Source organism: Quercus lobata, chromosome 4 (assembly GCF_001633185.2).
Source record: "Quercus lobata isolate SW786 chromosome 4, ValleyOak3.0 Primary Assembly, whole genome shotgun sequence".
NCBI classification, from domain to species: Eukaryota; Viridiplantae; Streptophyta; class Magnoliopsida; order Fagales; family Fagaceae; genus Quercus; species Quercus lobata.
In genome coordinates this window covers 25,509,120-25,527,528 of record NC_044907.1, presented here as the reverse complement: position 1 = coordinate 25,527,528, position 18,409 = coordinate 25,509,120, and the positions used below count along the sequence as shown (strand labels likewise).

Here is an 18,409-nt window from a genome sequence, read left to right as displayed (position 1 = left end):
AGAGGACTCTATAATTTCTCCCTGTATAGGTGGCTCCAGCTCCGCTTGCATTGAAGAATCAAGTTATTATGAGTCTGACCTCCATTAATGCTTTTCTATTTTGGGTTAAGTGTAAGCAAACGTACATTCGACCATGGAATTAAACCAATAAACCCAATAAACAACTTATCTAGCTTTTTATTGAATTATTTTTGCTGAAAATGTACTAAAATATAGTTTTACTTTGAAAAATTTTGAAAAAAATGAGAAATGCAAGAAAAAGTGAAATTTTAAAAACTGTACATAAAAATTAAGAGCTGAACTTATAAGCTGATGTTAAACAGATACGTGTTATGATTATTCTATAATAATAAATCTTAATGTCTATTTCTCACTGAGATTTTCATTTTTGTTCCGAGTTTGTGCCAATAGAAAAAATTGTCTACAAGAAAAAATACTCTTGACCGTGTAAACGAAGAGGCAAGAAGCTCATGTATGAATACTGAATAGTCACCTAATATAACTGTACACAGCACACAACACACACTACTCTATATCGGACTAAATCAGTTGAATCATATATAAATTGCAGTTACGTGAAGTTCAAATATAGACAATCTAGCTAACCCAACTTAAACTAAGATAGCACATATATTTATGAGCTCAGTCAAACTTTGCATTCCTTTAAATCGATGGCTGCTTGTGTTAATTTAGTTTTCCAAGCAAAATGTGTGTATTTAGTCTGTCTATCAGTCTATGCGTCTGTGCTTGAGTAAGTTTAGTTTTTTTAAAGCAACGCATTCCCAACTTTGGTGTTAATTAGCCTGTAGATAAAATATTGAAACTGAATTAATATAATAAGGGCCTAGTTAATGAAAAAATATTTTGTATCAAATGATATACCACTAATAAATCTAATAAATGAGAAACATTTATGCAAAAATAATTACTCACTAACACATGTTTTTCAATTGTTAGTGGGTTTTTTTTTTTTTTTTTTTTTTTGTTGATATGTCTTACATTTATTAAATTTTGATACCACTGACATGATACCATTTGATACCAAATATTTTCTCATTGTTAACTGTGTCCTTAAACTAGTTGTTAATTGATATTTTAAGAAATTTTTGATATTAAACTAATGAAAAATATAAAAATTGCCAAAAAATCAATTTTTTCTTTAAAAATATTTCTTAAATTAATACCCTGAGGGTATCCATTAACTTTTCTCATATAACAATAGAAGAATTTCAAATGATTTGTATGAGAGAGAGAGAGAGAGAGAATGATAGTTAAAACCCAAATTGAGAAGTATTAGTACAGTCTATTTACCAAAATCAAACCCATCAAGCATTAACTTGACGTAATAGCTCAGGCAGGTACATTTTCATATCTTATAGTAAGCTATTAGCATTTTGATTCAGTTGGAGGCAGCAAAGGCTGAAATCCATGTTGAAGACTTGCTTGCCAAACTTTCTCAATGTTGGACATTGTGTTGCCGCACTCGTGTTCATTCCATCCTTCCAAAGCATGCACAATCCCAGCTATACGCCAAGCATTCATCACTCTTCTTGGAAACCAATTCTGCCACATTCAAAACACAAACTCTTGTAAACGAAGAAGAAAAAAAAAAAAAAAGTGTGCATGCTTTGCATTTGCATTGAAAGAAACATGTTCAATTATTACTAGACTACCCAAAATTAAAGTTTCTCTACCATTTTAGATAAATTAGCGATAAATCCAAAATTAAGTTGAAGAGGAGAGCACCATTCTCCATACTCTGGGAGTAGCTAAGAATTACTCGAAGGACACATATATGTATGTTTTGTAGATGCAAAAACTTTGGTTTGTTCATGTCTTGATTAGCTTAATTATGCTCACAAATACTAATTCTTTCCTCCAGCATTACCACCCAATGGAAGATGTTAAATGGGCTCAAAGGTTTCATTTGAAGAAGTCTTTTCAATACCGACAAAGAAACCTTCGTTTTCTATAAATTTAGGTATTAGGATTTTCTCCATTTGAAATTGATATATTTTATTATTCATATTAAATATTACAGATCTAAAAGTGTATTTAGGTGCTATATCATTAATATGGTACTCTATACACTGTCAAACCTAACAAATAAACTTTTAATAATGAAATACACTTCATTAAAGTGAAACGGAGAGGCTCGTAAATAGATCTCTTTGATATGATATGTATCATATATGATTTTTTATAATACAAAGTGATAATTGAAGAGGTTTCTCTTGAGCAATAGTGGTATTGGAAAATTCTAAAATTATTGCAAATTTTACAATTTAAAAATATGCACAAACTAACTTGTTTAATGCAATAATAGTACTTGTAATAGTTTTACAAGTTGACCAACTTGTAAAAGTTAGATACTCTCAGGGTATAGTAAAATAGTGTTTCCTCCTCTCACATTTATAGTGAACCCCACCATGAATTTAATGAGTGGACCATTCACCGTACTCCGAGAGTACATAAGAATTACTCCTCTATCTGTAACTACTATTTGATTATTAGTTTGCACGCTTCATGATGTTAATTAATATGTTAATATTGAAACTAGCTCAAATGTAATTATATTTTCCACTTTCCACAATATATGACATGCATGCCACTTTATTTTTTCTAACTTCTCTATATTCATGTAATGGCATCAATGAAGAGACCTTGGACGGATTCTCTACTAACCTCACAAGAGTGCATATTCTCGAGAGACCTTGGAGTCACCATTGCTGGAGGGCTATGGTAGTAACAGTCTTTGCGCAATTTCTTTGGTGGGAATTGTGAGATGGGAATAAACAATGTTCCTTTGGGCGCCTTTAACTGTTCTTCCTCATCCAATCCATCTCCCACTAACCAAATCTACAAAAATTCATAATGATTTTACTGTTTCTAAGGTTCAAAGTTGCTATATATTCTTTAATAACACAATATGAATATAATTGAACTAAAAGAGTAAAAATTTCATAGACTTACCTTTTGATAATAACTTACTGAAAATATCAAATTACTTTCAGAATTGGTGTTGAACGATTTGTTTAGCTTCAAAAAGTCATCCTCTCGTATTGTAAGCACCTGAATTATGTTAGGTTAAAAAGGAATTAGAACCTTGTTATGAATAATTTTTTTTGGCAACATATGAATGTAGAAAAAGAAAAGAACTCGTTCTCTCCGATGTTTAACTAATTAAGAAGCACAAATACATTTCCTAAATAGTCTTGTAGTTCAATAGAATTACCTAATTATCCTAATAAGGAAATTATAAAACCTGAATTTGAATTCCTCTCCCCCCTGTATTGTAAGTAAATAAAAAAATATAAGCATGAACACCCCCAAAAGTCACACACATACATGCTTGGGACATTCCGTGGGGCATGTCCTCAATATGTTGGGAGGAAAAAAGAAAATGTTTTTCTATTTGGAAAAAAATCATTTGATTTCCAATATATTTTTAAAGATATTGATCATTTTTATATTTTTTGAAAACTTAAAACATCCATAAATGTGTCTAAAAATAAATTATAACTAAAGATTAATATAATTAACTAATTAATTGTCATATACCCACAATGTCACATCTTAATTTTGCAAAAAATATCATATCATTGTGTTTCATGTCTTATCATGTTTGTGCCCATGCATTTTTTCCCCCCTATTTAAGGAGAAGGTAAGGAAGTTTTTTTTTACCATATTAAGTCAAACTGAAGTTATTCAAAATGATTGCCACATATACGCAAATAAGAATACAAATTTTCTATCCCAACTTTGTATACTCTATGTGGGTTCTAGTTAGCTCAATTGATAAAGTCTCTAATAGTTAAATTACATATAGGATTCAATCTCCACCTACACCAGAAACCGATTGATGTCATGGTCTAATAATAAAAAGCTATTATCAGGAGCAGACACCATAAGTTGAAACTCTAAAATAAAAAAATAAAATAAAATAAACTTTGTACATTTCGTGAAGCATAAAGTGTGACATAAATTTTGTATTAAATAAAACTTCTATGTTCTGAGAAGACTTTCATAATGTTCACTTTATGTAGCAATCAATTTGCCAGCGAAAAGTGCACTAGATTTCTTTTGCCCCGGCAAAAGTACTTAACATTGAATACCATGCTTACGAGGTATGAAACTGTTTTTAAACCGCACCCCTATTCTAAGAGAAGGTAAAGAAATTTTCTCTTACCATATTATAGGCCAAACCAAAGTCATTTAAATTGATTACCACATACACGTGTACTAGAATAAAAATCTTCTATCCCACTTTTTGTATTCTGTAAAGCATAAAGTGAGAAAAAAAAAGTCCAAGAAGACTTTCATAATGTTCAAGTTGTGTATCAATTAATTCGATTGTGTAAAGTGCAGCAAAAGTACAGAACATTGAATAACACCATGCTTTCAAAGTATAAAGTGTTAGCATGTTTCTCAAAAAAAAATAAAGTGTTAGCATTAATTCATCAAAAAAAAGAAAGTTTTAGCATAAAAGTCCATTGGACTGTAACATACCCAAAAAGAAAAAACAATATGATAATATCCTAAGCCGGACTTGGCCTGTGACCCAAAATAGAGTTTGGCCTTCTTTTTGTGTTGGCTTGAACGAAATAAACGTACCTTGATACCCCTTTGGCATAAGTTAAAGGCCAAGGCGTAAGCAACCTTGGTGAGTTTGCCTCTAAGAACCACTTGGGTTGTTCCTCTGGGAATGCTGTTTAGCAGAACAGCAACTGCCAGACTACTCCCATCTACGACCTTCACATTTAGCTTAGGGTACCTCTCAACATAAAGTGCACCATATCTATTAAGCTCCTCTTCCTGCATCCAATTATGATGATAATATGAACTGTGAAGTTTGAAAGACAAAAAAAAAAAATGGAATATGCAGATATGTATTCATATGGAAATGGTTTTCTTAATAATAATGATATGTACCCTATAGACTAAAGTTAAAAAAAAAAACAAAATAAAATTGAAGGTTTTCATGTGAAGGCCATTAAATTCTAGAGAATGCTAAAGTTTGTACTTGTCTAGAGTCTTATAACTCAACAACATTATTAGATCTGATTATTTCAATATGAAAATTTGGACTCGAATCCCCAACCCAACTTAATTATATTAAGCAAAAAGTAAAAATAACATAAAGTTATACTATCAATTTTACTACAAAATATTTATAAACTGACATAATAATAATAATGTGGTTGGTATCATTTCAATAACATAATAAATAAAGTATAAATTACTTTTTCTTTTTTCTTTTTTTTGGTAATTGGTAACATATCAGTTTATAAGGTTTATATACTAAAATTTATAATTATCTCTAACATCATTCTTGAAATTTATAGGGATTCTATAAATAATATATATTTATATATATATAAAACCTATGGTTGCATGGGAAAGTACATTAATTGACTATCTAAATTGTTAGTGTGATGGCAAAGTTGGAGAAATTAAATAGCAAAGAAAATAAAGGAAGGGATATTTTGTTGAAAATCATGATGAATATATCACCTAGAGTTGGAAGTAAATTATAGAAAATAAATAAATAAATAAATAAATTCAAGAAAGAACTAAAACTTACCTGATTCAAGAGACCTAAGCTTAATACTTTAGCACCTCTTTCCTCTGCTTCCAGTATGGGTTCCTCAATTAAGTTATTTATAGTCTCATTTTGCCATTGCAGAAAGTACTGCACTCAAAAGTATTGAGAAATATAAATCACATATGATTGAAAGAAAGTAACAAATATAAGTAAACAGTTAATAACATAGAAAAATCATTTCTTACTTGTATTGTGTATTTTGGTATGACCCAACTTTGTAATCTGAGTTTATTAAAACGGTGTCTCTCAACAATGAAAGTATGGCCATATAACCAATTTAACATCATAGACCACAATGTCACAGGCCAAATCAATGAGAAGTACCATTTTGATGTGTATGGTTTGGAGGCCAAAGAGGCAAAACCAAGCCTGAGATGATAGATGGACTCAGGTGTAGTTAGATGAGTTAGGTGCACTACATCTAGTAATTCTGCTTCCCTTCTGAGTGAAATTTCATATAGTTCATCTGTAGATTTGTCTGTGGTACTATATATGTAGTCATAGAGTGGCATGAACAGTGAAAAATTTGTACGAAATTGTGTATGATGCAGAGAGTGAAACCTGTTGTGCCCAAACCAAAACCATTATAGATAGGAATAATAATTATATTAAGAATGATGATGATGATTGAGCACTCATATTTTACAAAATCTATAGATACAAACAAGCCGAATCAAATTGCATATTAAAAGTTCATGATTATTTATTTAATTTTATATTAAACATAAATCAAATTCAAGATCATCAACAAACTATATTAGACATTCAAACTTGATTTATTTTCTTATCAAACAAGTTCTAACTTGTTCGTAAAATATTTTATTAACTTTTTATTTTTTCCATATATACTAATATCACAAATAAAATTTTTACTTGTTCACAAATTTATACTTATAAATTATATTTGATTAACAAATTTTTTTAAAATTTAAATAAATAAATAAATTATAGTTAAAACTATATTATTTGAATTAATTGGATATAAATAATTCATTGAACCATAATTCTAATACTTCCCCACACATGTGGGCTTTAAACTACCCTTTAATATAAAGGTAGCGTTAATGGGTACTGTAAGGCGTCCATTAACAAACAACTTTATGCCAAATCATATTCTTTTATGTTAGAATTTTCACTAACTTTATAAGGTGTAGAACCAAAATAAAAAATAAATAAAAAATAACTAACTTTTTGAGTTCCATTTTTCATTTTAGTAATATTTTAAGTCCCCTCATCAATTTATACCAATTTTTTATTAAGTGAACCCCACAATATATTATCCTTAACAAATACCTTACAGTGCTTGTTAACATTTCCCTTAATATAATTTCGTATTAAATTATTGATTTTCCAAAAAACTTAAACTATTAAAAAAATAATGAATTTAATTATTTAACTATATTCTAACAATGTCATCTTTTTAATTAGATCAATTGTGACTTGTTTATTAGTCGATTCTTAGACTTGATAGTTTTGTTCATTTATTAAATAAAGGCGAAAACACCATTTTGGTCCCTACATTTTGGGGTCACAACCAACAAACCCACTCTTTGATATCACCAAACAATTTTGAGACCAGAAAACCCCACACGCCAACTAGAGCCAAGGTTACCAGATTAAAGAGAGATATAGCAAGAGCTTAGGGATGCGTGTTCAAGGTTCTGGGTTTGTGTCGAGCCGCCACCAGCCACGCCATGACACCCACCGAAACTCCACGCGTGCTCCAACCCGAGATGATTCGATCATTCTTGCCTTGCGCCATTGTCGCCGTCTTGCCTTGTGCCACCGTCGTTCCTGCCTTGCGCTGTCACCAGCCACCAAACCCCATCGCTGAACAGAGATCTCATCGCAGCCACCCAATGATTAAGTTTGTTTCCTTTCTAATGGATTTTCTTTTGATTGTTAGGTTTTGGAAAATGGGGTTTTGAGGTTGATTTTAGATTCCCTGGGTTTGGTGTTTTGATTTGTTTTTTTGAGGTTTCAAGGGGATATTTGGCCACCAGATTATTTGGATTTTTTGTAAACAAATTTAGCTAGAGTTGTCCGCATCTAAGCCATAGGATTGGACTCAACACAAAGATACCAACCCGAAATGAGACGGTTTCCATCTGGGTTTGTTCTTGTTTTTTTTTTCTTTTTTGGTTTCTGTTTGGTTACCGAGAATGTTTGCTGGGAATAATTTGTTGAAATTTTTTGTATTCTAAAATTCCAATTTCTTATTGGCTACTTCTAATCAAGATGTTTCTCAATTGTATAGAGTTGAGATGTTGCGGAATATATTCATGAATTCAAGGATTTAAGATAGAAAAATAAAGAAGGTGATTTTGTGTTTGGAATCCATGAAAATCAAAGAAAATCTGAGATTCTTAATTTTGTTTTCTACCGCGAAATTAAAATAAAAATTATTTTTATTTCTATTAAAATTGGGGGAAAATGCCAACGTGGAATTTTAAAATATTTATTAAACATTATTTTTAATAATTTATTTGCCACGTCAGTATCAAATGTGCCAACTATGTACACCGTTAGTCATGTATGCTTTTTCCGTTACTAAGTTAACGGTATGGACTAAATTGACCACAAGTTGAAAATAGCAAGAACCAAATTGACTGTTACCAAAATGTAGGGATCAAATTAACTGTAACCCCAAAATTTAGAGACCTAAATGGTGTTTTCACCTTAAATAAACGAACGTAAACAAGATTTTACAAAGCTAAACACCATATCTTATAAATCTTTACAAATCAACACAACTAAGGCCAACACGCCTTGCTAAAACAGCTCCACTACCACCAAAAAACAAAGCATGAAACCGCCATGGGCCACTACTCTCTCCTATCAATATTATTGCCAGCAATCGACAATGAGAGCATAGCCACGCAAAGATCCACCTAACAAATACTCACCATGCCACCCTAAAATTAATCCTCAAACCCACCAATCAACCAACCCAAACATCCACAATTGAATTCATCCTCATCAATGCTCTGTTGCCATTCTATCCCAACCCATGCACAATTTCCCAAGCTTACACCAGCACCACTCTTAAGTCCTAATCACTGACAATCTAGAGTGAGTATGCTTGAAAGTGAAGCAATTAGAGGAAACGAGATTGAGAGTTTTTTTTTTTGGTCATCTTCTACTGTTGGAGCTAGAATTGATGTGTCTCTTAAATTATCTATTGTGTCAAAAATTTAAATTATTAAAAAATGGTAAATGTAATCATTTAGTCATGATTTTAATATTTCATTTCATGTATGGATCTAAATTTCTCTTTAATATGAAATCATATTAAATTATCAATTATCTAAAAAACTTAAATTATTAAAAATTTATATATTTAATCATTTAACTGCTATAATTTTAACAAGATCATCTTTAATTAATTATATCAACAGTCACCCAGGTAGGGGGAAAAAAAACTTGTCACAGAGGTAGGTTCTGGTTTATATTTAAATTTAAGGGACACATGCATCACTCACATAAATGAAATATTTTAAGAACAGTCTCAAAGATGAGGACGAAAAATAAGGTATGAAAATTACATGTTTATTACATGGGGATTAAAATAAAGGACCAAATGTTATTCAATCTTCTTTTTATTGTTTTTTATTTTTAAGGTTAATTCAATCATATTCCTATTCATAGGAAAAGACAAAACCATTCTTAATTCGGAAGTGGTCCAAACTCCGACCAAAAAATATATCAAGAGCATGACATTGAATTTAGCATATTTTGTTGGTTTTTTGTCTTTTGTTTTCTTTTTCTTTTTTTCTTTTTTTCTTTTTTTTTTGGAAAATGACCTGACAGTATGACATGCATTAACAATTGAACAGGCAGGGTTGAGCAATTTCCCGACCCACTCGTTGACCTAGGCTGGACAAGTTTATATATGTATATGGGTTCATTTATGTATTCTCTTAGAATATTTATTAATTATTTATTTTTAAAAATATTTTATGAAGAATTGAAAAAAAAATAAACTTTTAAAAAAGTTAGTAAGTTTTTTACTTTTTCATAAAAAAAATTTCTAAAATAATTTAGGCATACATTAGTAAAACTCTCTCTCAATTTTTAGAGAGAGAGAGAGAGAGATAGAGAAATGTTAATAAATGCTTTAAGGGGATTTGTTAGTAAACCATTTTAGAAAAAATTTATAAGAAAAAAAAAGTAATTAATATTTTAACTTTTTCAATTTTTAATAAAAAAAAAAAGTATAAATACTTCTCAAAATAATTTATTAACAATTATCTTAAAAATAACCGGTAAAATGTATGTGGATGCACCAAACCAAAATGTTAGCTTTGGCATAAAAGCTGTTGTTGACAAGTGTGTATAAATACATCAAAATGCAATATTTCGAGTTTGGGAATGGTGTTGCAGAATGCAGAAGGTCATTCGGTTCATCAAAAAAAAAAAAAGAATGCAGAAGGTCATTCAAAGACAAACATTTAATATATTATATTCTTCTTCTTCTTTTCTCATTAGATAAAATATAGTACTATCTTGTAAACAAAAAATTAAAGTGTTCAAACATAATTCATTTTTAATTTAAATTATGGATCCGGTTAATATATGTCCTTATGGGACACACATTAATTATCTATTTTAAAAAATATTTTTTAGAGAATTGAAAAAGTTGTCAAAAAAATTGTTAACTTTTTCATTTTTTTCATAATTTTTTTTTAAAAAAATAGTTTACTAATGTATACTCTAAGAGCATTAGCACCCGGTTTTTTAGAAATATCTTATTTTATCATCTTAAAAGTTGTTTTATCTATTATACCATACCATTTTACAATACACTCATTATCTCAATTTCTATTCTATTATACAACTCATTAAAATAATATAAATTACCCAATAAAATAATATAGTATATTACCATATAACTCTCCCTCTCCCTTCTCCTCCATCTCTCTGTTTCTATTCCTTGGTGTCTCTTTCTTTGAACCACCAACCACCCGAAGTCAAATAGCTCATCCCCTAGCCACCTGCAACAAGCAACCAACCACCACCCAAACCCATACTCAACTCAATCAACCATTGCCCACCACCCAACCACTAAAACTCGGCTACAGCAACCACCAGAAAAAACTACAAAAACAACAATCACCACCACCACGCCACACGCCAACCATCAAAAGCCATTAAATCAAAAAACCAACAAACTCATTAAATCAGAAAAACCAACAAACCCATTATTTTAGAACTCACACGATCAAAACTGAATCTCCACGGAACCCATGCCGATCAAAACCTGATCTCCACGGAATCCACGCCTATCAAAACTTGATCCCCACGAAACTCACGCCAATCAAAACCCCATCGAAACCCACCCAAAATCAAAACCCACCTCGCCACACCGATCTCCACACACAACCTCGCCACAACCCACAGGCCCCAAAATGAACTCCATGCAAAACGGCCCAAAAAGCTCCGGTGTGTTAAAGATATATTAGCCCATTAGCAGAGGTCCAAGTCTAATTCTACTTTGTTTGCAAGCCAAGTCTCCTACTTGTACTAAAAGTATATTAGTCTAGGGTTTAATCTACTATATATACACATGTTATGATTCATTATAACATAGGATTTGTACTACACTATAATATATTATTGATGTAACCCTTTAAGGTTTCCTCCGTAGATGTAGCCCGTTAGGCTGCACCACGTAACTCTCGTGTGTTATTCTGTTCTATACTTTATGCTTTTGCTTCTGCATCCATACTAGCATATTCAACATGGTGTATCAATGCTAATATTTAACAGGCAAGTCTTGAACGAGAGAGAGATGTAAGAGAGGGAGTGAGAACAGTGACACGAAGAGAGATAGAGTGGGAGAAGAAGAGAAAGTGAAAGAGGGAATGAGAATAAAGTAATAAAAAATTATACAAGCCTGCTACAGTAGTGTCTTACATCTAAGACGTTACTATAGCACTATTATAATTTTTTTTTTTTTACAATTGGAAGCCTGGATAATGTATGCTTTTTGTGCTTTGATGCTAAAATTAGTATATTTTGCGTTATACCAAAGCAAATACTAAAGCTCTAAGAGCATACATTAATAAAACCCTTAAATTATATATAACGCAAACAAACAAACACATTAAATTTTGCAACAAAATAAAGGAGTGTAGTAGTGACGAACTTTTAAATTGTTAATAAAAAAGAAGAATTATTGTTGAAATTGTACTAAAAAGAATGTATATATATAATGATTTAGGATATTGTATATAGAATAATAATGGACAAATAAAATAAGGTGTAGAGCTCTCTCTCTCTCTCTATATATATATATATAAGTTTTCATCTAAACACATTAGGCATGAAATTAATCAACTTGAAATGTATTTGTGCGTTTGTGTTAGATATAGTTGGATACATCACAATAATATTTTTTTCTAGATCAAAGAGAAAAATTATAAAATAAGTACAACTAAAACACTCTCTCGTTCTAAATTTTTAGTTTTTTTATTATTATTTCATTTTAAGATGTTACAAAATGTAGTCCTAATTGAAAAGTGAATAAATAAATTTCATAATCTACCAACAATATGGGACAGAGGCAATAGAAATTAAGGTGAAAGAAAGGGCTTGAGAGACTTACGAGGGGGTGTACATGAGGTACTTCAGTGGAGGAAAGATGGAAAAGAGCCATTTTGGAATGAGTTCGTGATTGCAGTGACCCATATTATTCATAAAATCAATATATGTGAGGTAGCTAGCAATGGATGCAATAGAGGCAGTATCAGTAAGTATTGCTGTTAACATTGGTATGGAAAACAACGCGAAATACGCTATGTGCTCCGCAAATGGATGAATGACAGCTGAAAAAACAAAAAAATTGTCATATAATATGATTAATTCCATTATGATTTAATAAAAAATTTAGTGAAAGATTCTATCATATATAATATTTAAGAAGTTATTTATTTAGATTGGAAATGTAGAAACTAAATTGATATTTACATAAAAATCCAAAGTTGTACCTTATAAAACCATATATATATATATATATATATAAAGTAAGGATATCTTGAAACATTTGAAAAGTGAACACCAAAAAATATTATTCCAATTATTGAAAATATAAATAATATTGTTGATAATAACATTTTCAAAATAAATATTTTGAGAGAGTTTCAACCTATGACGTTCGTTCTTGGTGATAACTCTTTATCATCACACCAATCAGTTTTTGATACAAGCGGGAATTGAACCTCAGATCTCTTATTCAATCATTAAAAATTTTAGCAGTTGAGCTAACTGAAACCCACTAACATTTCCAAAATTGATGTGACTTCACATTAATTTCTAAGTCTTCAACCATCGGAATATATGCTCCTAATTCCCCCAACCAAACTCCCTTTACCAATAATACATAGGGATTTGTTAATTGTTATGCAGAATTGTAAGGTTGGGGTTTTTTATTTTGTTAAATAATTATACTTAGTGATCCATCCAAAATTGAAAGTCAAATGACTATATGTATTTGACATTTTTGTCATCTGCGGTTTGAGATTGAGAACCAAAGTAAAAAGTTTGGAATTTTAAGATTTTTATATTGTTGCATGATTGCATTTAGTTCAACCTAAACAAATGGATTTATAAAAAAAAAATAAAATAAAGGACCTCTAGCATTCAATTTGCAATTTTTGTGAGTTTTCATAACAAAAAAGTAAATGATTAAGGGCCCGTTTGGTAAGAGATTTCTAATAGCATTGTTGTTATTTTGTGAAAATACATGTAGGTGAAAAAGTACGTGAAAATACGTATAATATTGTTTAAACACTAAAAATTGTTATTTAAACAACAGTAACAAACACCCCCTAAGAGTCTTATAATATTACTGGTAAAGGACCACTGGCTCCCTGACGTGATTGAGTTATTGGTTGACCTTAAACTCAACCTAAACAATAATATTTAATCATGTCAATGTTTTAGGATTTTTTTTTCAATTCATGATTAATGATGCATACCAATTAAGATCCTAATCACGGGTACCTTACTAAATTATAGGTGCAAAATTTAGTATCAAAGTGCATGTAATAATGTCTTAATATTGATAGTTCTACAGTTTAGGCTACAGCTGATTGGGCTTGGGTGCTTTTAGGGTATTTGTTAACTTTTATAAGAATATAAAAAAATTTAAAAAAAAAATCAATTATTTTTTTCCATAAAAATTTCTAAAAATATTCTATAAACCAATACTTTTAAGGTATTCATTAGCTTTTCTCTTATTTATTAAATAGAAGTTAAGTATAATTTTTTAAATGTGCTTGATAGAAATTTAATTTTTAAATTTAACGAAAATCCTAATATAAAATGCTTATTACTAATAAATCATGGGAAAACATTGCTCAGTTAAGAATTCATTTTAGAAAAGTTTTGACATCACTTTTATAGGAAACGAAAAATGCTATCAAAACATTAAGTGTTTTTTTTCTTTTCCCATAAAAACTTTCTTTAATTGAATTCTTAACTAGTGCCCTTAGGGCACTCGTTAGCATTTTCCTTTTATAATAATAATTGTTTTAAAGGTTATGCTAACGAGTACCCTAAAGGCACTTATTAACAATCCATTTTAAGAAAGTTTTGACATCACTTTTATGGGAAATGAAAAAAACTGTCAAAACATTATTTTTTTTCTTTTCCCATAAAAAATTTCTTTAATTAGATTCTTAACCAGTGCCCTAAGGGCACTCGTTAGCATTTTCCTTGTTTTATAACCTAGACCAATAAAATACTACATCAATAAAAATATAACCAAATGAAACTTTAAACTATTTTGTAAATGTGTTAAATCATCATAATGATTAATTTATTATGGAAAATGTTAAAGAGCACAATTAAGGATGATTTAGTGTAAGGTACATCTAACAAAAAATTGAAATAAATTAATGAGAGAAGTTGAAGATACAACAAAAGTGATAAGTAGAACTCAAAAAGTTAGTTCTATCAGCTCAGCTAGTCAAAAATATGACATAAAACAAAAAATATATAACATAAAACAATATTTTAACAGACACAAGACCCATTTACTATAATAGCTTGAGATTGTCATTTTGAGAGAGAGAGAGAGCCGCTGTGGGGTAAAACAATCTGTCTCACAGAGATTGTCATTTTTTAAAACTAATATCTTGTTAATACTAGTAACCCTAATCTCTCATGTAGCAACACACCAAAATACTTTCTCTATCTCTGTGGAAAATATATAGGCTATTTGGTATTTTCTTTTAAATAATAATTTTCAATGTTTAAATAATAATAACACTTTTGATACAAATTTTTATAACATTTAAGCATGTATTATCACAACATTAAAAACTAAACAACAATACTCAATCACTTCTACTAAATGGCCCTTCAAATTAAATTGGGTTGCAACTGCAATGATTATAACTGACAACCCTCTTTTTAAATAATATTTTTTTTTTAAATCAGTTTAAATAATATATTTATAGTTACCATTTATAGCAACTTACTATTTTCTTGGTAAATGTGAGCCCAATGAACAGGACAGGTAAAATTAAGTATTTTCATCCATAAAAAAAATAAAAAAATAAAAAAAAAATTAAGTATTTTCACCTACCAACAGAGCGAGTAACTAGCCCAATAATGCAAACGAATATTTTATTTACTTAATAAATTATTTTTAAAAAGTTTTTATGAAAAAATAATTAATTATTTTAACAACTTTTTCAATTTTTCATAAATGTTTTTTAAAATAGATAATTAATATATATTCTAACCGGACCCTTATTTTATACATAGAAAACTTACAAGTTATAGGCTCTGTGGCAATTGAAGAATGGTGATGGGAATGGTAGCGAGAGTAAAGATAATGGTGGTGCAGTGCTCTATGGAGCCAATAATAGAGAAACTCTACAGGACCAGAATGTAGAAGAAACGTCATAATTACTCCATCTGTCCTCCACAATGGTAGGTTCTCTGCCTGAGTCAATGTCTTACTTGCTAGGTAGAACAAGGCTCCATTGAACAATATTTGGTCTTCCCTGCCCAAATATATTTGTAAGGAAAAAAAAATAAAACACACCAAATTTATAATTAAGATTATTATAATTTCCATGTATATGTGTGTATGTATGTATCCGTATTAATTTATAATTACTGACCAATTGCTTTCTCTGTCAACTTGGTCAAACTCGATACTCTTGTCAACGATCGAGTTCTTGCCTTTGGCTGTCCAGTAACGAGAGAGACTAATCCATATTTGGTTGTGAAGCATCCTCCATAGTAGAAATGGAAATATGAGGAAGAGTGAAAGGGACCTTTCACTCTTATCCTTAACTATGAATGAGTAGGTGCTATGAATGGCCCAAGGAGCCAGGATCACGTACTAAAAAAAAAAAAAAGGAAGCACATTAAACAACAAAGATTTGGTTAAAGCAGAACCCAAAAGTTTGGATTAACAACAACAACAACAACAACAATAATAATAATAATAATAATACAAGGCAAAAATGTTTATATGCCCTACTTTCTTTTTTTAATAAACTTATATGCCCACTTAGAAAGAATATTTGAAAAGACCTATTCTTATCATATCAATATATAATGTAATTCATGAGGCTGTCCTAATCAATTAAATACATATAGTTTAATGTTATACCTATTGAACACAACCCCCCAACACACACATAAAATGTAAGACAAACATTTCTAAACTAAAAAGCTTTAGTACACTAGACAATTGAGATTGCATTGAATCCGTCTTGTCTAGTGTCATCACTTTTAACGGGTGTCATTGAATCCTCTGGTACACTATTTACTTTTGTGTCACTATTTTAATGGGCCGAGTTCATTAGAGCACCATACTTAAGTCAAACTCAAGCCAAGTCCAACAAACACCACCAAAAGGTATGGGAAGGCGATTGCAGAAAATTATTAGAAGTAAAATTCTATAATTGCACAAAATACCACAATTTTTGTTATAACTGTCCACGTTACAAATTATGAGTGGTAAAAAGAATTGAGTTTATATAAAAGTGATTATATGCAGCTAATTACAGTATGTTTGTGTAAAATAATTATGACAAAAATTGTGAAATTTGCAAAAGTTTGAAAGATTGAACTTGCATTGATCCACCACTTGTATGTTTACAACCATCCTTAAGAAACCATTTTCTAACTTTTGCTCTTAAGAAGCTGTGTTGAGAAACTGCCTAGATTATCATAAAAAAGAGAAAATTTAACCCAAATTAAAAATAGGGAAGAGTGTGGGTGTGTGTGTGTATATATATATATATATATATATATATTGTCTTCCTAGTTTTCATATGTTGGTAGCAGATAGTTCTAAACCAGAGAATATTTGTTCATCCACCGTGCATGGATGAAATAGTAAGGTGTTTAACCCTGCAGCAAAGTTATTTCAAACACTTACCAACCTCACCATTATACGGCCCATTGTTCATATGCCACATTTTAGTGCACGTTTTCAAACTACCCCATATCCAAAAACTTAAAAAATAAACTGTACAAACAAGCATTTACAACCTAAACTCAAGTCACAGATTGTGTATGTATGTGTGTGTGTGTGTGTGTGTGTGTGTGTGTGAGAGAGAGAGAGAGAGAGAGAGAGAGAGCACTGGCTTATAAGGACACCACCTTAAATCTTCCAAGAGGCGTCCATGGCCAGTCTGTGAGAATTCCTGGTTTAGTAGCCATGGAAAACTATCAAATACAAATACAAATACAAATAAAGAACTTTCTGTTGCTGACGCATATATGTGCAAATCAACCTTATGGTAGGTCTGTTATACTTAGTCTCACAGTTACTTGTCCAAGTCAGTACGGATATGATGCATGCCACATAGCCAACTGGACCTCTATAGAAATTAAAGTATGTGGTCACCTTACTTTTTCATGTTTCAATAATACCAACTCATAATCTATTTTAATATTTTCTATCCAATAAACGACATCTGTTTCAAAAGATAATATCAGACTATTCCAATAAATAATTAATTTATCTTCCCGATAATATAGAAGATTATAATTAATTTATTGGAGTAGTCTAATGTGATTTTCTGAAAGAAATGTCACTTATTTATCGAGTAGAAAATACCAAAACAGATACTAAGTTAAGATTACCGAAATATGGTATACTTTCTCGACGTGGATAGTTATTATTCAACTGTGGAGTTTGGACTCTCCAATCCCAACACAGAAGAACCGTCCTTTCACAGCAGCCTCCATTTACACAGCTCCCACTTCTCACCGCCCTTACTGAACCACATTTATTCCTTACCTAAACGTGGCATAAATGTCCTCCTATCACTTTCAAAATTTATATCTATTTAATATAGTTAATTTCACAACTTTTATCACAATTCACCCATATTATGTACGTATTATTAATAATAAGTTCACGTAAGTCCACAATTTTACCATTCATAATTTATCACATAAAAAATTGTCATTTATTCTTTACTTAAGCGCGTGACATTGTAAAGTGTCCTCTAGTGAGATTATTATTTTCAAAATGCATGTCTATTTACTATAATAATTTTCACAATTTTTATTGCAATCTGTTCACGTGAGTAGTTGTCAATAGTTGGTCTATGCGGATTGACATAATTTTACTGCTTACAACTCATCACTTGATAGTTATGACAGTTGTGACACCGACTTATTGACTTATTGTACCATTTTTATTGATTGAAAGATCAGTTTTCAAGTATTAGAAACATAATTACTTAACCCAGTGGGATTGGCCGAGTGGTTGGGCACTCGATTTTAAAGTGGCTGTCTTGGATTTGACTAGGAGCTCCCTAGTTC

General features: G+C 30.4%; 1 protein-coding gene across 2 annotated transcripts; it reads right to left on the bottom strand.

The window, feature by feature from the left end:
• Positions 1–1,193: 1,193 nt before the first annotated feature.
• LOC115986553 (very-long-chain aldehyde decarbonylase CER1-like) lies at positions 1,194–17,360 on the bottom strand. 2 transcript variants are annotated; one of them, XM_031109683.1, is made up of 10 exons: positions 17,237–17,360; positions 15,742–15,965; positions 15,389–15,621; positions 12,213–12,432; positions 5,791–6,166; positions 5,585–5,692; positions 4,615–4,815; positions 2,974–3,072; positions 2,686–2,859; positions 1,194–1,563 (listed from the first exon to the last, which is right to left on the bottom strand). In XM_031109683.1, exons 1-10 carry the CDS (start codon positions 17,294–17,296, stop codon positions 1,387–1,389), a joined length of 1,872 nt encoding a protein of 623 aa, XP_030965543.1. In that variant the 5' UTR covers positions 17,297–17,360; the 3' UTR covers positions 1,194–1,386. The 2 variants fall into 2 exon arrangements, with proteins under 2 accessions (XP_030965543.1, XP_030965544.1); XM_031109684.1 differs by lacking the exon at positions 17,237–17,360 and adding an exon at positions 17,013–17,179 and having other exon boundaries at positions 1,216–1,563.
• Positions 17,361–18,409: the final 1,049 nt, after the last annotated feature.